The 20,798-nt window shown below is 49.5% G+C and overlaps 1 protein-coding gene across 3 annotated transcripts; it reads right to left on the bottom strand.

Annotated features, from left to right (window-relative positions):
• Window positions 1-1,322: 1,322 nt before the first annotated feature.
• Window positions 1,323-19,826, bottom strand: Tuba8 (tubulin, alpha 8). Of its 3 annotated transcripts, none has more exons than XM_017592844.3 (5): window positions 17,904-19,826; window positions 7,597-7,819; window positions 6,821-6,969; window positions 3,681-4,361; window positions 1,323-1,639 (listed from the first exon to the last, which is right to left on the bottom strand). In XM_017592844.3, exons 1-5 carry the CDS (start codon window positions 18,357-18,359, stop codon window positions 1,346-1,348), a joined length of 1,803 nt encoding a protein of 600 aa, XP_017448333.3. In that variant the 5' UTR covers window positions 18,360-19,826; the 3' UTR covers window positions 1,323-1,345. The 3 variants fall into 3 exon arrangements, with proteins under 3 accessions (XP_017448333.3, XP_038964164.1, NP_001019510.1); XM_039108236.2 differs by lacking the exon at window positions 17,904-19,826 and adding an exon at window positions 11,244-12,268; NM_001024339.1 differs by having other exon boundaries at window positions 1,327-1,639; window positions 18,032-18,116.
• Window positions 19,827-20,798: the final 972 nt, after the last annotated feature.

The following is a 20,798-nucleotide window of genomic DNA, read 5'->3' as shown; positions in this document are numbered from 1 at the left end:
CACCAGAAGTGGGCGTCAGATATCTTTACAGATGGTTGTGAGCCACCATGTGGTTGCTGGGAATTGAACTCAGGACCTCAGGAAGAGCAGTCGGGTGCTCTTAACCGCTGAGCCCTCTCTCCAGCCCGCAAATGCCTCTCTTGCAGTCAGAATGCACACATGCCCCCTTCTGTTTTCACATTGCTGGTTCCCATGCCCAGTATCCCTGGACTCATGTGTCCTGGGCTCCATCCATGCACAGTGTCACTGCCTTTTGACATCTCTAAACATCATCTAAAGTGACCTTATTATTTTTAAATGTACCTAGGAAGCAGAAAGTTGTCATGTTTCTAACTCTCTGGCTCTTGGGACAGTGTCTGGGTCAGAGATTAGGCTGCAGGCACCATTAATTTCACTTTCTCTTTCTATGGTTTCTTTTTCCTATAGAAGAGGGAGTTAAGGCATCCTCGGATGAGGAAACAGGAGGAAGCAGACACACCTGCTGCTCTGTCTGTCTCTCCGAGTACAGTGGTAGAAAATGAACCCAGGACTTCACATAGGCTAAGCAGTTGCTCACCACAGAACTACTGCACCCCAAGCCCTCACGTAACTTTTATGACAGTTATTTTCTTGTAGTTGTTCCATTCTGCTGATGGTGATTGCTAATCTCTCACTGTGGTGAGATATAAACTATACGTCACAATGTGTGTTAAGTATGGAAAAACACATACAGACGTAGAGAGTCAGGACTCTTGGTGACCGTCAACGTCTAATGAGGGTCTTAGAACATAGCCCTGGTGGGAAAGCGATGGAGATAATCAAACGCTTGATGAACGGATGTGATCCATCCGGACAAGGTCAGGGCTGTGCTACGGATCCATCCCACGAGCGTCCCTTCCCTCTCTCTACAACACCATCCCAGACTGAGCTTTTGCTGGTGTGCTCCCATTCTACCAGCCAGCTCTGCCTTGGGGCGACCCAGCTTAACCTAGAATTAAGATTCCCAACCCTGTGTTTGTGACCTGCTCGCTTTCATTCTTCAGTAATGAAGCTATTCCATTCCAGGGAGAGTTCCCTGTATGTTCAGTACCCATGTGGCTGGTCACATTGCCTGATTGCTGGAGTCAGGGGCCCTTCTATGTAGGACAGGAACCAGGCCAGGGCTGAGAGGCCAGCCTGTCACTTTCTCTTTCTGTGGTTTCCTTTTCCCCACAGTAGAGTGAGCGCGACATCCTAAGAAGAGAAAACAGGAGAGAGAGGGTACATCTGCAGCTGTGTGTCTGAGTACAGTGTTAGGAAAGGATCCCAGCATGCTTTGAGGGGAACCAACACAACAAAGAGACATAGTCATGGGGCAAGTGTATATTTAAAATTCCTCCCCCTCATTTTCTTCTTCAAACGAATCAGTCCCCACTTCTTCATAATCCTTCTCCAGAGCAGCCAGGTCCTCCCTGGCCTCAGAAAATTCTCCTTCTTCCATTCCCTCTCCAACATACCAATGTACAAAGGCCCGTTTGGCATACATGAGGTCGAACTTATGGTCAAGGCGGGCCCAGGCCTCTGCGATTGCTGTGGTGTTGCTCAGCATGCATACTGCTCGCTGGACTTTGGCCAGGTCTCCTCCTGGCACGACAGTAGGTGGCTGGTAGTTAATGCCCACCTGGGGAACAGAGAAAGGAGACAGGCCACAGAATGACACACGATTCCGCCAAAGACAACGTCAGGACATCAGGACAAGCTATGTTGGTAAGACCTGGGCATGGGGCTGCTGAATGGAGCAGGAGAATAGACAGAAAAGTTGGGGACATGGGCGGATCTAAAGGATGTATGCTGGGGGTGGAAATCAAAGCAAAGGGGAAGGGGCACAGTGGTGTGTGTGTCTGTCATGTCCGGGCCATGGATCTGAAGCAGGAGGATCGCAAGGGCTTAGAAACTAAAGGCTGGAGGAGAAATAAAGGACAGGCTGCTAAAAAGAGGAAATGTTAGTGGAAGTTATCAAGTCGGCAGATGTTCAAATGAAGCTGCAATGTGAAAGGGGGCGTTTCGAATGTTTATCTCAGGGCAGGGAGGGGGGCAGGAAATGCCTTGCCTGTTAAAGGCAGATCAGTTTCTAGAACTCAAATTATTATCATCAAGCTTATTGTTTGCTAGATGTTTATCTGACGCCCCTTAGTCTTTTTCAATAATTTTAGGGAAGTTTCTCTGTCAGGGTGAAGAGCTATTTATGAGGTCACAGGAAGAATCCAGAGCAATAAATTAAAGAGGTCCTTGGGGGTGCTGCTACTGCTTGAAAGGCCCGGTCTCTAGTAAACAGTGTTCTTAGAAAAAAAACAGAAACACCAACCACAGAAGAGGTCACATGCAAGCAAGACAACCTTCCAAGATCTACTAGCACATTGAGGGATGGAGAGGGAGGCTTCTCCCATGGGGCTCCCACCCTAGAAATCTCCCCACAAAAGCCCCAAACCAAAGCAGACCAAGAATTCTAGGAAACTGTACTAAGAACCATGGCATTGCCCTAAACTAACATAACCCAGGCCAATAAATTGCCAGCCTCTTAGATTCACTGTTTTAAAACCGTGTTTCCAGATACTGCTGACTGTAAGGGACACCACTGCTAAACAAACAGCAGGTCATGGATGTGAAAGAGATATGATTTGCCACACCATGCCTGTAGCTGGTGTGGCTCTGGCCAGTGTAGGCCTCCCTTCCCATCCACCGTGACATCAGTGACATCGTAGACCTGAGTTGAGTTGGGAGAATGACAAGAGGAGAGGCTTAGCAGAATGGATCCTGCTGGCTGGGGCCACCCTGAAAAGCAACTGCCACCTGACTCATCTTTCCATACGGGACCTCAGAGCAAGCTTAAGATAGAGAGCCATCTCCTCTGTGTCCATCACCCCACCTCCCCACTTTTCTATCAGTTGTTCTTCTTCCTTATCAGCTTATATTGTTATTTCAATTTTCTAAAAAAGGAAGTCCAGTGCTTAGACGACCTTGGCTGCTTTGGCCAGGATGGCCAAACTGACCCATTACCACAGGCAGTGTCTAGGAAGGAAAAGACAGTGTGCATCACAAAGAGTGGAGTGGTGAGCAGGAAAACTGTGTCCCCTTGCTTTGCAGGAGCACAGCTAATAGAGGAGAAAGTCAGGGCTTCATGGCTAACAGGACTCAGTCACATTAAGACTAGAAACTCTCTTCATGTCACTCTGAGCAGAATAAGTCGTACGAGGCAAATAGTTAACTTTTATCATATATTAGGAATATACATCTTCTGTTAGAGAAAGGATTGTGCCTCTCCAGCAATTTGAATCATGTGGTAGGCTCTAAAATTAAAATGTACCTAGAAGTGTAGAATACCCATTGAACTTTCTTTTAGGCAAATTAAAATGAATTGCAAGTCCTCAAGACCTTGTGATTCAGGTCCCTCAGTCTAAAAAATAAACAAAAACAAAAAACTCAAGGATGGTCAACTAATCGTAAAGAGCCTTAAACTCTACCCTTTCTAAAGTGGCTTAAGCAAACCATCCTTCAACAGCTGAACATCTCAACGCTGAATGAAATCACTGTAGGATTTGCTTTAAGTCATCTTCCCGCGTTATCATAAAAGACCAGAAGCTCCCAAGATTCATTCTCCCCAATCCTCAGTAATCCCCTCTGTATCGCCAAGCACTCTCCCAACCCAAGTCATCAGTTCTCACCTTGAAGCCTGTGGGACACCAGTCAACAAACTGAATAGTTCTCTTGGTCTTGATGGCAGCAATGGCGACATTCACATCCTTGGGTACCACATCACCACGGTAGAGCATGCAGCAGGCCATGTATTTGCCGTGACGTGGGTCACATTTCACCATCTGGCTGTTGGGCTCGAAGCAAGAGCTGGTTATCTCTGCCACAGACAGCTGCTCGTGGTAGGCTTTCTCGGCAGAGACGATGGGTGCGTAAGTGACCAGCGGGAAGTGGATTCGGGGGTAGGGTACCAGGTTGGTCTGGAACTCTGTGAGGTCCACGTTGAGGGCTCCATCAAAGCGGAGAGAGGCCGTGATGGAGGAGACAATCTGGCTGATGAGGCGGTTGAGGTTGGTATAGGTGGGGCGCTCAATATCCAGGTTCCTGCGGCAGATGTCGTAGATGGCTTCATTGTCCACCATGAAAGCACAATCAGAGTGTTCCAGAGTGGTATGGGTGGTCAGGATGGAGTTATAGGGCTCCACCACTGCTGTGGAGACCTGTGGGGCTGGGTAGATGGCAAATTCTAGCTTGGACTTCTTGCCATAATCAAGAGAAAGGCGTTCCATCAGCAGAGAAGTGAAGCCAGAGCCTGTGCCCCCACCAAAACTGTGGAAGATCAGGAAACCCTGCAAGCCGGAGCAGGCATCAGTCTGGAGAGAGCCAGAAACAAGGAGAAATTAGGAAGAGTCCTAGACACAGACACACAGACACACACACACACACACACACACACACACACACGGAGAGAGAGAGCGAGCGAGCGAGAGAGAGAGAGAGAGAGAGAGAGAGACATACACACACAGACACACACACACAAACAGACACATAAACACACACACACACACGGAGAGAGAGAGAGAGAGAGAGAGACATACACACACAGACACACAGACACACACACACACACACGGAGAGAGAGAGCGAGAGAGAGAGAGAGAGACATACACACACAGACACACACAGACATACACACACAAACAGACACATAAACACACACACACACAGAGATACACACACACAGAGACACACACAAACAGACACATAAACACACACACACACACGGAGAGAGAGAGAGCGAGAGAGAGAGAGAGAGAGAGAGAGAGAGAGAGAGAGACATACACACACAGACACACACAGACATACACACACAAACAGACACATAAACACACACACACACACACAGAGAGATAAACACACACAGAGACACACACAAACAGACACATACAGACCACACAGACACACACAGAGAGAGACACATACACACAGACACATAAACACACACAGACAGACACAGACACAGAGAGAGAGAGAGAGAGACATAAACACACACAGAGACACACAGACACACACAAACAGACACATACAGACCACACACACACACACACACACACACACACACACACACCCCAATTGGAGAAATATCCAGACCATTATCCCATCCTCTGTATTTTTATGTCAGAGAAATCGCAATAGCCTATAGGGACTAAAACACACAAAAAAGGTTGTTTTGATCTTGGGAGAAGTGGTTAATGCCCAAACTGTCAAACCACACATGTGTGTGTACACAAGGCTTGGCCTCTGAGCTCACTAAACCAGGAGTAGAAAGTCTCAGAGTTGCCATGGCAGTGACCTTGCCTTCTGAGAACTCAAACCTTGCCAGATACCCTATCCTTGTCATAGGATTTTATGGCCATGGATGTCTTCCTGCACAACTCAACCTTGGAAAGGGCTCAGGGTACAGGTCTTTGAAATGTAAATGGAGCTGTGGTTTTGTTTTTTGTTTTCTGTTTTTTGGTTTTTTTTTCTATTAAGATTTTTCAATTTTTTTTAAAGTGTTTTCAGGTTGACAAACCATAGCCATGTGTATTTGTGGGGTATATCGTGATGCTGTGGCTTTTGTGTACATCATGACCACACCAAGCCAACCGATACATCTATGAATTCCCAACTTGTAAACAATTCAGCCCCTATTAACCTTTCTAAGGGCCCAGTCCTCCTTAACTACATCCTCATCTTGGAAGTTCTGTGATGGCTAATGAGATCGCGCCATGTTCCCGGCAAGCACCTGACGTGTAGTAAGCGCTCAGTGTTGACTCCAGGAAAAACTAAGAGAACCCATAGACTCACTAAATTTTCCCCAGAGGCTGTGAGCTATGATCACTCAATCCAGTGGTTCTAAACTTTTGGGCACCACAGGCCTGTCATTTGTTTCCCCCAGCATATGGAAATGAAAACTTAAGAAGACACAGCGATGTAACCCACAGTGCAGCTTTGCAGTCAAGCCAACCTATTCAGATCCTAACTCCATACTCTCTAACGTGTGATCCAAGTTAAGGCACCAAGCTGCCCTGGCCCTCAACTCCTGAATCCATCAATTACAAAGGAAATATCTCGGGGCTGGGGATTTAGCTCAGTGGTAGAGCGCTTACCTAGGAAGCGCAAGGCCCTGGGTTCGGTCCCCAGCTCCAAAAAAAAGAACCAAAAAAAAAAAAAAAAAAAAAAAAGGAAATATCTCCCCTGTGTTAGAGAGTAAACGAGGGTATGTAATTGGAAGGTATGTAATGCATATGTAAGTACTCAAATACAAGGACTCAAATCTCTTCCTCACTTCTTTCAAACTAAAGCTTTACTAACCTATGTTCCTAACTTCAACCTCACCTATGGCTGAAATCTTCCTCGGCTATAGGGCTATAGGGCAGGTTAGGATACCCAGGCCTGAGAGGTATACTGTCCCTGTGAATGTTCCTTCTGAGACATGAACAGAAGGCTAGGGGAACAGCCAGCAGTACAGCATGTGCCTGACGGGATGGGGCCCTGGATTTGAACCTCAGCACCAAAAAAAAAAAAAAAAAGAAAGAAAGAAAGAGAGAAAGAAAGAAAGAAGGAAAGAAGGAAGGAAGGAAGGAAAGAAAGAGAGAGAGAAAGAAAGAAAGAAAGAAAGAAGGAAAGAAAGAAAGAAAGGGAAAAAACAGAAAAGAAAAGAACCTCTAGGACAGATGAGCTCTAGGAACTATATGCCCTCAGCCAGATGCAGATGATGTCTTGCTCTATCATCTCACCTGAGACCGTGCCTCACCAGACTTGCTCTGCCCTGCCCCGCCGAGCTTACCAGTTTACGGATCCGGTCCAGCACCAGATCGATGCTCTCCTTGCCCACCGTATAGTGTCCGCGGGCGTAATTGTTAGCTGCATCCTCCTTCCCTGTGATCAGCTGCTCAGGGTGGAAGAGCTGGCGGTAGGTCCCTGCCCGCACCTCGTCTGTCAAGAGACAGGACCCTCAGATCCGGGTTTCCAGGAGAGACATTCTATCCCTCTCATCTGAGACACCCCTGGAGTGAGGCCAGCCCACCCTAGAACGAGTCTGTAATCGACTGAAGAATCCTGGGTAATAAGAGTTTAGCCACCCCTGGGGCCCTGAGCCACCAAGGGTGGAGGAGGAGATCCCACTTTTCAAACACCAAAGCCATTCTCTTCTCCTTCCCTCCACCTGGATATGGATCCTCCAGAGGGCAAGGGGAACCCTGTCCTGATTAAGCTGGAATCCATCCCTGTGTTTTTCTGTGACTGTAAAGTGTTGCAGGATTACACCGTACCCATGAGGCCAGATGGCAGGCAGCTCACAGAATCAGAAACCTATACTTTAGGAAACGGGCTGTTTGTGAGGTTTCTAATTGTTTCTAAAACTGTTTATGTTTCGAACGCCCTGCTATCCTATCAGTAACAATGTCGACACTTTCCACCCCTAATACTAGCTCCCCAGGGAGCTAAGAGAGGTCACATGGAGGACGAGTTGGCTCACTCAGACCTTTCATCTCATCTGGCTCTCAAAAGCCAAGGGCCCTGCACTTTGCTGTTCCCAGCAGAGAGCTCTCTGCCAGTTCTCACCTACTACTGTAGGCTCCAGGTCCACCATGACAGCCCGGGGCACATGTTTTCCGTTGCCAGTCTCACTGAAAAATGTGGTGAAGGAGTCGTCGTCGTTGATCTTGCTGGCCTGAGTGCCAAAGGTCCCATCCGCCTGGATACCATGCTCCAAACAGAAGAGCTCCCAGCAGGCATTGCCAATCTGAACTCCCGCTTGACCCACATGGACTGATATGCATTCCCTCTGTGGAAACAGAGCACATCAAGATCAGAGATCCAAGATCCCAGCCACAGACTGAGGCCTATCCCTTCCCCGCATTCAATGCGCAGGGTGCTCAACCCCTCATCAGGGCACATCACCCCACGAACAGGATGTGTCTGGGGTTCGAGGTGCCTGGCACTGCTACGTCTCGCACAAGACAAAAAGGAGTCAGTTGTTTCGTTGTCTTGCCTGCTCTGTAGCTTGCTCTCCAAGGCTAGTCCCTCACGCCTGGTACTGAGGAAGAAAAAGACAGCAGAACTAACTTTAACCTCCCGAGACAGCACACATGTGGGTGTGCACACAGAGCCTCAGACTATCACAGGGCAGCCATCATACGCACAGTCAGTGTCAAGTGTCATCAAGGTCAAGTTAGACTCTTCCTGCATGCTGAGAAATTAGAAACATTTTCACAGCCGCCATTCACTACTTCATCACTGCTTAGGACAGGCCAAGTGGCAAGTAAAACTCACCTCTTGAGTGTCCTTCTATCTCTATTTCTCTGATTTGAAGCCTCAACTGTCTAATTCACCCTAGCCTTATCACCTAAAAATAAGGTGGTGTGTGTGTGTGTGTGTGTGTGTGTGTGTGTGTGTGTGTGTGTGTGTTCAGTCCTGAGGATATAGACTTGCCCTTCACCCATTCCCAGCCTGTGGGGAAGCAGTGGCCAACATGGTGGTGACCGTGTACTATGGTACCTGCCAGAACCCAGCAGGGAAGCATGTGCCTGTCTGTAGGTTTCTATTCTTATCCATGACCTGATTCGGCCCTTTCCAGCTCCGGGTAACCCAAGCCAGGAGGCTGAGCCTCCGGAGAGCAAGGCTAGTCATGGAAACAAGCAGTGTCCACATCAAAGTTCCAACTCCTGGGAACGTAGAAACCTCTCTGAACACGGACAGAGCAGATGCCCTCGCTGTCTCCAAGAGCCAGGGATTTCAGGACCTGTTGCTTCCTGGTTGGGTTTCTGCAGCTGAGTCCCCAGTCTCCCTCTGCTGGCCTTTGCCCCAGGAAGTGTGCGGGCGTTCAAAGCCACCAGCATGGAGCACAGTGCTGCAGGCTACATACAGCCCAACAGTACTTCTCAAAGCCCACCAAGGCACTGTAACCCTCAGGGGTCACAGCTCGCCATCTCAACGAGGAGAGGTCGCTCCACCTCTCCTCGTCTGAAAACAACCATTTAGCCATGATTGCCATTGGCTTTACCATAGTCGCCATTATGGTGTGAGCAGACAGAGTCTGAGCTCGCAGGCTCCCATTCCTTCTCCCTTGGCTGCAGAGCTGTTTGCTGTTTCCACCAGAGGACTCTGCTCAGGACTAAGGAAGCCACATCCCATACCAACCAAGCACGGTGAGCATGTTGTGATTGACACAAAACTACACCACACACAGCAAGAACCTGCGGCCTCTCAGGAAGATACCAACGCTGTGGGAGCAATGGGCAGGCCCACACAGAGCCTGATCTAAGATCTCCCCCTCTTCCTCTTCATCTTCCTCCTCCCTTTCTCCTTCTCCCCTTTCTCCTCCTCCTCTTCCTCCTCCTCTTCCTCCTCTTTCTCCTCCTCCTCCCCCTCCTACCCTTTCTCCTCCTCCTCTCCCTCCTCCTCTTCCTCCTCCTCCCTCCTCCTCTTCCTCCTCCTCCCTCCTCCTCTTCCTCCTCTTCCTCCTCCTCTTCCTCCTCTTCCTCCCCCTCCTCCCCTTTCTCCTCCTCCTCTTCCTCCTCTTCCTCCTCCTCCCCCTTCTCCTCCACATTACAGTATCATCAGTGGCCCCAATCCTCAGCCTTCTGAGCTCTGTCCCTTCCTGTCACCATCGTATGCCAACCACCCCCACAGTTTATTGAGGGTGCTGCCTGGTTTCCAGTCAGCTGACTTTCCTTCTGGAACATTCCAGGCCTTTCCAGGGAAGATGGAGGGCTTTTGCAGGAAAACAAAAATAAAAATAAATCACCAGAAGAAGAGCCAAGGATAGAAGTGGGCTGCAACCACCAATATCCGATGCAGTGTTTCTGGTCACTTTGACACCCTCAATCTTTTATTAATGAATAAATATCTTTACAAAGTGCCCCCTCTCTCAGCCCCTTCCCTCCTCTCTCCCTCTATTCTTGAGTAAAAACCAAAAAGAAGACATTCTGAGAAAAACTCATTTGTCCCCACTCAAGCTGTCCTTTTTGCTCCACCATGGAGCAACATCCCAGAATGCTCTTTGCTTAACAGTGTAGCGCCCACTAGACACCTACAGGCAGAATGAAGGAGTAACACTGCCCTGTTGCATGTTCTCTCTCTCTGGCTCTCTCTTTTATCTCTCCTCTCTCTCCATCTCTTCCCCTTCTCTCTTTTCTCTCTCCTCTCTTTTCTCTCTACCCCTCTTTTCCCCCCTCCCCACTCTCTCTCTTTCCCTTCCCTTTCCCTCTTCCCCTCCCTCTTCCCCTCCCTCTTCCCCTCTCTTATCCCCCTCTCCCCCTCTCCTCCTTTCCCTCTTGCCCTCCCTCTTTCTTCCCCCCCCCTCTCCCTCCCTCTCTGCCCCACCCCTGGCATACCAGGACAGCATCCACCTCTAAACCACACTATCTTTGAGCTCATGAGAAATAAGAGTGGCAGCAGGGACTGTACCACACCAAAACCACGTAAGAAGCAAACAGCTACACGGACCATGCAGACTTTGAATTCTGACTTGAACAAATCAAAATAGAGAAATTCACTCATTTTAGTCACTGAGTAAAATAAATATGAGGTTAAATATGAAAATGTTACTTGTGTCTAAAATTACATCTGAAACACCTAGCAACAAGATATCATGATATCGGTTCTTTAAAATACTTTTTTTTTTAACAGTATTTGAGACTAAACTCAGGACCTTCGATGTTCGGTCCTGCACTCCCGGCTATTTTAAAACACCCGCAAGCACAGGTGATGTGTGACTGTAGCCTAAGATAATCACTGTCACACCTGAGCAGGAAACATGGCTGGCATTTACTCATCTATTTCTCGGACTCATCTATTTCTCGGGAGGTTTACATTCTTTCATAGTAAAAAAAAAATGAGGAAATTAATAAAGTAAATCTAGGTGAGAAATGGACGTCAGAGCACAGACTCCATCCAGGGTCCAAACCACTTAGCCTGGTTCTTTCCGCTTCCCACAGCCCCTCGTCCAGCCGGCATTTACTAAGCGCCCACCCGGCATTTACTAAGCGCCCACCCTGTGAGAGCAAGCGAAAGTTTCAACGTTGTAGAAAGAGAGCTTGCCCACCGCACACAAGCTCCTGGGCTTGATCGGTCTCTGTTTCCTGTTTGGAATTTTACGTGCTGTGCACTCGATGCAGCCACCCCCGAGGCACCAGAAGCTCAGACTAAAGCCGGGCAAGAGTTTGTGCTGGGCAAAGAGTTCAGATGTGAGTGAAATTACAACTTACAGGAAGTTTCTTGGAAACTGCGGTCCATGAACATCCTCGGGGCTCCATGGGATACTTGGCTCATGAGGGGGTCCTATAGTTCGTTTGGATCGAATGTCTTCTATAGGTGCCCCCTGTTAAGGCCTGACCCACAGCCTCTGGCGCTATTAAGAAGTAGGGGAGGCTAAGGGGTGGAGACCAGCAGTGTGTGATTGGGTTCCCGGGGGCAGGCTGTCATGGGACTATGGAGCCCCAGCCTCTCCCTCGGCTCCTCTTTCACTCCTTAGCCATCAAGGATGTGGTTTATCACTTGCTTCTGCTGTATGTCTCTACCTCAGGTCAAGGACCACCAGGGACAACCAAGCACACACTGATACCTCTTAAAACCAAACCAACCTCAACCCCTCACATCCTAAGTAGGTAACCTCAAGGCTTGTTGCCCCAGCAGATGCTGGCACAAGCAATGAGTGATCTTCTTTACACTGTCTGCCCAGCCACCCCTCTTCCCACTCGAAGCTCTACAGATGAGCACGGGAGACCAGCATGACACCCGTGGGAGGCCAGTCCTCACACCCATGAAAGGTCGCCTGTCTGCTATGCAGAGGATGAGATGTAAGTGTAGAACACTCAGCATAGAGGTGGCCGGGCCCCACGGATCACCTAATGATCCCTTCTCCACTGCTGGGAGATAAAACAGAGGCACAGAGACACAAAGGTTAGCCTGAAGATTCACAACAGCGCAGCAAAAAAAAAAAAAAAAAAAAGCCTGGCCCAGAACCCAGGGCGTATGAGTCCAGCCTGAGAGCTCTCCGTCTTTTGCACCCTATAACCTCCACCTCACTCTTACTCTCGATTTCCAGAGCCTTGGGGTGCGGCTGCATCTTCCTCAGTACAAGTCCAGTAGTAGACGTCAAAACGAAGCTCATCATGCCAAATTCCAAATAGGAAACGCTCTCTGTACAGAAACACTGGGGAGAACCAGAGACCAATCTCTTTAAAAATGAGTCATCTTCCTCTGCCGCTACCAGGAGGCTGCTCCTCGGGATAAGACAGGCGCAAAGGTAAGCTAGGTCAGCAGGCGTATTTCAGTCTCATGTTGCTCCAAACTCCTATCTCAGGTTCCCATTGGTAGCCAAAGCTCCCAGTCCCCTCCTCCCGATTCTATTTTGAATCAGTGCCTCTGGAGCTCCGTTCTTCTGGGTCCCTCGAAGAGAAGGCCCCAGAAGCCCTGAATTCATGATCCGGGGGCGGCTGGCCTCACTAACCTGATATACCAGAACACCTGGAAGGTTCAGCCCAGCGTGATGAGCACTGTGGTGTGCAAGACGACTCTAAATGGCAGTGTGCTGGCACCTATTGGGTTCTCAACATTCCAGCCACAGGCCACTCCCTACTGGCAGGAAGTAAGGATAACCACAGACCAGCCCTGGGGTCCCTGCTGGATTAGCTCCTAATTGTCTCTTGGTTTATCACACAGCGCTCAGCCATGATGGTTGTTTCTTCAGGTGTCTCTCTCTTCCTGCTATAGAAGACTAAAACACCATGGGCAAGCAACTGTCCAAGCACAGTGCTTGGCCATAAGCAGAGATGAGCGGAGTGAGAGCTCTGTGGGTTGCCAGCACGTTTAACACAGAGAGAGAAGGCAGAGCCTAAGAACACATTGATGCAGTTCATGGCGGTTAAAGAAAGAAACCACAACGGCCGGCTTGGCCCGCTGAAGGACTAGACTCCTGGTGAATTTAGACAGGCCTAGGGCATGTACAATTAGGAATATGAACAAGAGTATTTAGGACATGCCCCACAACTGCCAGTTTATATGGAGCATGAGTTCATGAAGGGCAGAGCTGGTGGGACAGCTGTGTCCCCTGTGCCCATCCTCCGTAGAAAGTAGATCTGTCACAGACAATATTCTAGAACTCCACAGCCTTTCAGAGTCTACTACAAGAAACCCTCGTGTGGATCCTGTTTAACATATTCCCTCGTTTTAGTATCGTCAGTCCCTTTTGCTCTGTTCTCAGAAGACTAAAATAAGCTACACGTTCTCCTCAGGGGAAGAATGTTTTGAATCTTCCAACATCATTTCAAGGCCAGTGGCACAGCTCAGAGGTAGAGCAATTCCGACCATGTTGAAGACCCTGGTCTGAGTCGGCCTTGGTGGCTCACACCTTTGATCCCAGCACTCTGGAGGCAGAGGTACCTGCTCAGATCTCTGAGTTCAAGGCCAGCCTGGTCTACAGGATGAGTTCCAGGACAGCCAAGGGCTACACAGAGAAACCCTGTGTTAAAGAGAAGAAAAAAAAAAAAAGTCAGTTCAAAGTTTCACAAAAATCAAGAGCAGAATATTTCTCTCGGAAAGTTAGTGACGCAGCCCGGCATCAGGACGCGCGTGAAGGACTGACACAGGTTCAGTGTTTCTTGGCCACCTGTGCTTGGGTGTCATGCGGGCCCTCTCAGGAAGCTTCTTCAAACGGCATTAGAAATAATGCTGTGCTAATTCTAATGTTGGGCTTTAGGGGGAAAAAATCACATAGGACCTCGGTCACAAAGCTGGCAAGTAGAGCCATGGTGTTCCAGGGGGATAATTAAAGAAAGAACAAACATGACTCATCGAAGATGGAGTTCTCGCTGCCCAGACCCTTCAATTAGTGTGTGTTTGGGATCCCTGATGAGAGAGAAGAGCTAGAACAGCCAGAGCAGAGAGGGGCGCGAGTGATACAGGCAGCAAGAGTGCTGGTGAGAGGCAAGTGGTGGGGGTGCTTGGGATGCAGATTCTGGCGCAAGGGACCCTGTGGTTATCAAAGGCCCTTGGGCTCCCGCTGGCTGGCGTTGCGACAGGACAGGCTAGGTCAGGTTTCGGTGGGACACACACACTATCTACTGCATTTTTTCACGCTCCTTCAGGAGACAGAGGAAATGCCAACTACAGAGGCCACATCATTGTCAGCTCCCCAAGTAACCCAAGAAAAAGTGAACAGTTGGTCCACTTCCTTCCTCAAACGATACCACATCCTCCCATTCTCCCTATCTCTGACCTGGCTCCCAGCCATTTCTTCCTCAAAGTTATTAACTTTCATCCTTTGCAAGGGCGCCCGGGAGCCCCTTCACCAAGGACGACGGTCAGCAAACACTTGAAAATAGCATTAACGCCCGCACCCCTCCCCCAGCTGATTCCTATCAAGACACTTCATCCACACCACAGTCGCCAAGGACCCATCACTCAGGAGCAGGTCCCCAAGTGTCCGGTGGAGAGAAACCTAGGAAAGGAGCAATGGCTGTAACCCCCACAGTGCTCTGGGCCACAACGGCCATCTATGTATTCAGCACAGCAAAGCCACATGGTGCAGCTGGGTGATGCCAGGCAACACCAGACAAGCCAATGACTCTAGCCCTGTCCCTAGACACACTGCTCTCCCCTCTAGCTGCCAGTGTTTGCAAGTGTGTGTGATATCTGTCACCATTTGATGTTCATTTCCATCTGAAGCAGCCAGTGTTCCTCAAAGCTAAAGGACTGACGTGAAGGTATTTCATTCAAGGGTCATGCTAAAGGTGTCCCCATCTCCACGTGACCTTTATAAAAACTCTCTGGTTCCTGCTCCATTGGCATGGATTTGGCTTAGGGTACCTGGCCAGGAACCTTCATACTTTTCCCCCCAAACTAAGCACCATCAGCTGCTTGCTGGAAGAATGCAGATAGCAGATGGGATGCTTGGGGTGTGGGATTGTCCTGCTGATCTGAAGGTTAAGGGAGGCTTTGCTTTGAAGAGTCAAAACCCTCCAGGCGTGTAATTTGAGTATCCAGTGTGGAACCACGCAAAGGCATCGGTGGATAGAGTGACATGCATTCCATATGATTTGGGAAGAAAGCCAGAAATCTCAAGAAGTGTGCCCACCTGCCTCCTGACTGGAGAGTGACCTCCCTGAAATTATGTGTGGGGACATGTCTCCTACCCGACAAAAACCAGAAATGACAAAACTGATTCTGCTCAACTCCCAAGGAGACCTCCCTGACCTGCATAGGAAGAAGGGCCACGCTGGCTGCCTGAAACTTGACCCCACTGTAGGAAGTGAAGACACCAGGAAGGGCAGAATTCTTGAGATCAAGGTTTACAAACTGATCGTTCTAGTCTTTCAGGAAAGAGTCAGGGTCTGAGGATGTGGCTCAAAGATATGGCAGTTGCCAAGTGTGCAAGGTTGGGCCCCAGGACTGCACTCCCAGCCCCAGCCCCACTGTAAAAAGAAAAGAAGAAAGAGATTGAGTCTCCCATCTGCTCAGGAAGCTGAGGGGTTAGAAAACACAAGTTTAAGGGACGCCTGGGCAATGGAATAAGGCCCATGTCAAAGTAAAAGATAAAGAGGGAGGGAAGGAAAGAAAGAATCACTAAGAGTTTATGGGAATGGCCCCATCAACATTTCCAGCCACTGGGAAATGTTGTCCATCAAGAAGGTGCTGGGCATACATGTCAGTACACAAAGCTCAGGACTTCATGATACAAAGATGGGCTCCTTTCAAGGTAGTTGACCATTTTCAAAACCCTTTTAAGCCTTGCTGTTGTGTTTTGTCATTCCTCTATAGCATTCGCCAACAGGCTGAATTACATACAATTTCTGTCCCCTTCTCCAGGCATCGTCCAGGCTCTACTCTGAGAGTCAGAGCAGAGCTCAAGTGTAGACATGATAGAGCACTTTGGAACCTTTAAAGCAAGAGCTATGCACTAGGTACTGTAGGTGCTAAATATGAGCTCCACGGCATGTGGCCAATAAACAAAGCAAGTCTAATAATAGTGAGACCAAAGAGATGGTTCAGCAGGTGAAAGGACTTGCCAAGCAAGCCTAATGACTGGAGTTTGGTTATCAGATTCCACAGTGTAAGGAGAACACCGATGCCTAAAGACCTGTGTGCAAGCACACCTGCACACACACACACACACACACACACACACACACACACCACATCCACGCACATGAACACACAGTAACACACAGTAAATAAAACTTTGAATTCTTTTTCCTGGATGTGACCGTGCATGTCTTTAATCCCAGCACATAGGAGGCTGAGTCAGGAGGATCTCTGTGAGTTTGAGGCCAGCCTCGTCTATAACATGAGTGCTAGCCCAACAGTGATACATAACGAGTACCTGTCTTTTAACAAAAAATTAATGATTGATCCTGGCAATAAGGGAAGTTGGATGATAAAGCTAGAAGAGTAACACTCATTTACCCTTCACATATGTGCACAGGTATATAATTCATATACATTTAAATACATATTTATATCACCCTATAACAAAAAGCCTAAAAATAATAAAAATCTATGTAGAGCCTTGGAAGTCTGATGTAAGCCCTCTTCGTTTTGTAGATGTGAAAAGCCAGTCCAGAGACGCTTGATGACCTTCCTGAAGTGACACAGATCGCTGTAGAGCCAAGTGCCTGAATCTGAACTTCTGCTCTGCCCTCCTCTATGGTCCCACACCAGGCACCTGAACAGAAGTGGTTTCCTCTGGTCACTCTCTCCTGCGTTGCCAAATTCTTCAAGCTCCCAGGTGTGTCTGGTAGCATGTTTGAGGAGTGATAGGCTTAGAGGTCGGGCTAACAGGAGAGCCAGCCAGCGCCAGAAAGTCTTGGGCACTCTCCCAAATGAACAGCCAGGGAGGAGGAGGGAGGCAGGAGGAGGGGAAAAGAGGAGGGAGGGGGGAGGAGGGGGAGGGGGAGGAAGGAAAGGAGTGGGGAGGAGAGAAGGAAGGTTCTGGGCTGACTGTCACTGACACCTGAGCAAGTGGCTCAGAGAACCTGACCTTGGTTTGTGAGATACTCCTATTCTGCCCTACCCTCCACCCTAACCTTTCTGTCCCACTTCACTGCCGAAACACTAGGGCTTCCTGGCGTCCGGGGGGCGGGGGTGGGGAGGGCGCTGATTGACGCCATCGTTAGTCCTCCTGGAGCTTCCCAGGGGCTTTTGCAGAGCTGCCCTAGTGCTCAAGAGGGTCTCTCTCGCTATGAAGGTAGCAGCCGCTAGTGGAGACAGCTACCAGTGAAGAATTGCTGCCCCGAAACCAGGAAAGGAAATAAATTTAAAGTCCCTTGGTCTCCGGGGAGGGAAACTTCTGAGTCTCAAAGTCTTTCTGACTTTGACAGCTGGGAAAGGTGAGGAGCTTGCTCAGCGCCAGGCGCCTGGGAAGCTGGTTTGGACCCAGCTCGAATCCAGGGCGCCCCAAACCCAAGCCGATGGCCGGAGAGCCAGCACTGGTGACAGGCACCATGAGAAGCTTCTTGGGTCCACAGCACCCATATCGAATTGAAGTTGCCCTCAAACCCGAGTGGATAGCCGATGGCCGGATGATGAGGGTGGAGAATGACCCCGGTATAGAACGTGTCATCTTTGATTCGATTTGGAGACTCGACTCAATCTACTCCCCCAGCCACCCAAGTCCAGACCACCTGTCCAGAATCCCTCAACATCCCATTTCTTCTCACTCTGGTCCACGACTGGCTGTCCCCTAGATTCTAACTCGTCTCTCCACCGGGCTCTCCAGGTCCGCCCTCCTCTCAATAGCCAGCGCAGATCTCTTAGGTCCCTTTAAGGGTCGAATAGCCCCTGCTTTCTGCATTCTCCACAAAATATAAGGTACCTGACAACTAGATGTCTCCCACCCCTGGGTACAAGGCCCTTGACCCTGAACTGACCCACAGCCCCTCCAGGAGACTTGGAGCCCAGTAGATCCAAAACCACTCCACAGCTACCCGGTGGCCCCGCAGCTCTCTGCCCCGGCACCTGCGCGCGTCCCCGGCCAGCCCCGGCGGGGAAGTCTCACCATCGTGGCCGCTCTCTTCGCCCGCTCGCCTCCCAGCTGGGCCTGCCCACCCCAACTGCTCCAGATACGGCCGCCTCCGCGGTTGTGACACACTGTGAGGGAGGGGGCCTGAGACAGACATGCTGGGCCAGCAGTTGCCCTGCAGCATCACAGTACCCGCGGAGGGGAGGGACCTGGGTAGGTCACAATGGCACTTCCCCTCCCACCAGCGGCTCCCTAGTCCAGCCCGGCTGCTTCTCGTGCCTGGAGCCGCTGCTGAGCTCCTGCGCCTTGCAGTCTGGGAAGCAGTCCTGTGACCGCGACACACGTGTGCGTACAAACCCCGCATCCACTCCCGAGGCCATTGGAAAGCAGTGGAAAAATACTCCAAAACAAATGCTTGTTTCTCCCCGCAAATGTTCACAGTCGCCCTGCCGCCAGCACTAGCTGATGTGGTGGGAAGACACTGGTCTGTTAGCCAGAGTCACCTCAGCCCAGGAGAGCCTGCAGGATCAGACCAGCCCCGGGTCAGGACCCAAGCTTCTACCCTTGCCTAGTTACTGGAGAATTCAATAAGATGGCATACATCTGAAGCAAGCCCTCCATACGGGCTTCAGGAATTCAGCGCTGTTTTAAATACTGTCAAGAGTATTTCCCTCTCCATGTTTTTCAGATCTCTCCTCCTGACTCACTCCAACAAGAAGAGCCCTTCCTACTTAATCCCCAAATGTGTCACTTTGCATGTCCTCCAGAATATCAGGGTTCTCATTGCCTCTGCCCTGTTAGGACCTCCTCTTTGTGGCCACAGATGACATTGAGGAGTAAGGGAATTCCCTCACCCTCCATCTAGTTGGGCGGGGGGTACAGGGCTCGCCTAGCCTGTAGTCCTGGCTGTCCGGGAACTTGCCTTGTAAACTAGGCTGGCCTCAAACTCACCAAGATCCACCTGTCTCTGCTTCCCAAAGAATGCACCACCCTGCCCGGCTTAAGAGCCTCTTCAGTTGCCACATTACTAACTGGCCCCACAAGTCCCTTTGTCTTCATGCCGGTGGTCCGTGGTCCGTCAGGGCTGGATGGTTCTCACACCTGAACTCCAACACGGAATTCCCTGCCAAGGGGCCACTTCGGACTTAAGAGATGTCACCCAGCCTTCCTTCTCTCCCTCTTTTCTCTAGTAACTGCCCACTCACACAAGTCACCATGGGAAATCGAGTTCTTCGAGATGCGAGTGGAGCTGCTGTGGCCAGATGTGCCTGTCTGTTTCCAAACACAGGTGAAGATGCACCTTTGCGCCTTCGCTTCGGTGCTAAGAAACCAGGGGAGTAAAACTTACCTAGGTAATTTATTCTGTTGGCCCACCATTCATGCATTTGACTATGAGTGCCTTGAGGATAGGATACATGTTTTAATTATCTTCGCCCGTGAGAAAGTACTGGTACATAGCCTCCACGCTGGAACTGCCTATCCCAGTGGCTCCAGATAAGCCACCTCCATTGCTGTAACACACCATGAAGAGTTGCATGAAGAGTTCCAGGGACAGAAGTGCTGGGCCAGCAGCTTCCCGGTAGCATCACGGTGCCCACAGAGAGGAATGACCCAGGCAGGTCATAGACTTATAATGTAATAGCCTAAAAATGGAGACAGTCGGATGGCTGTGGGGCACACCTTTAATTCCAGCACTCCGGAGGCAGAGGCAGGCAGATCTCTGTGGAGTCTGAGGCCAGCCTGGTCTGCAGAGTGAGTTACAGGACAGCCAGGGCTACACAGAGAAACCCTGTCTCGAAAAACCAAAAATAAAAAAATAAAATAAAAATGGAGACCCACAGTTAAATTGTGTCGAATGCATGGCAAACGCTCCACAATTTATTTATCCTCCTGCAGCCTATTTTATTACTTCTTCCCTTTGTTTATTACTGACCATTTTATATGCCTTGGATTACAGGTTGTGTGTTCTCATGTTTTAAAATGCCTATAAAATTGCAATACCTATAGAAGTCGTTCAGCTCACTGCCCTGCCCCACCAGGGCTCAGACAATGCTCCTGAATAAGTTCATTTTATATTTATATATTATGAACAGGCTCTCCATGTCTCAGGAAAAAGTTGATGATACTTGTCACAGTGATGACATTCAATCGCATCTTATAATGGCGATGTCCTTGGATATCCCATCCCGATGGGATTGGATGGAGCCATGGCTCTACTATAAGTGCTAGACCTTTCGGTTCAAAAGGGAATAAAAGGAATGCTTGCTGTCATTTATGGGACTGTTAGCATCTGCTCCCAACCCCCAGTTTCTGAAGTCCTAATCCCCAGGAGGGTGTATTTGGAGATAGGGCCTTTAGATTAAGGAGAAGACCCTAGGGCTGAAGAGAGGGCTTAACTCTTAAGACCACTTGTTACTTAGGCAGAGGACCAGAGTTCAATTCCCAGCACCCACATAGCAGCTCCTAACACTCTGCAACTCCAATCACAGAGGGTTTGAAGTCCTCTTCTGGCCTCCTCAGGTACCACATACATGTCGAACAGAGACATACACGCAGGTAAAACATCCATACACATAGCTGGGCAAAGGTGGTGCGTGCCTTTGATCCCAGCACTTGGGAGGCAGAGGCAAGTGGATCTCTGTGAGTTCAAGACCAGCCTGGTCTACAGAGTGACCAGGAAAGCCAGGGCTACACAGTGAAACCCTGTCTTGAAAAACAAAAACAAACACATAAAATAATGCCTGGTGGGCTGAACTGCAGCCAAGAGCCATATTGACTCAGGTGGACTGCACTGTCAGCTGAG

This window comes from Rattus norvegicus, chromosome 4, assembly GCF_036323735.1.
Source record: "Rattus norvegicus strain BN/NHsdMcwi chromosome 4, GRCr8, whole genome shotgun sequence".
Taxonomy (NCBI): Eukaryota; Metazoa; Chordata; class Mammalia; order Rodentia; family Muridae; genus Rattus; species Rattus norvegicus.
The sequence above is the reverse complement of the archived record's forward strand: the minus strand, read 5'-3'. Positions and strand labels throughout refer to the sequence as shown.

What these genes read in the sequence shown, in the direction of transcription:
- Tuba8 (XM_017592844.3), bottom strand. Translation starts at nt 18,359, where the DNA reads ATGCGGGGTTTGTACGCACACGTGTGTCGCGGTCACAGGACTGCTTCC. An exon ending in GTCTCCTGGAGGGGCTGTGG is followed by an intron (nt 7,820 to 17,903) that starts GTCAGTTCAGGG and finishes CTGTTTCCACAG; the next exon opens with AGGGAATGCATATCAGTCCA. An exon ending in TGGACCGGATCCGTAAACTG is followed by an intron (nt 4,362 to 6,820) that starts GTAAGCTCGGCG and finishes GGCTCTCTCCAG; the next exon opens with ACTGATGCCTGCTCCGGCTT.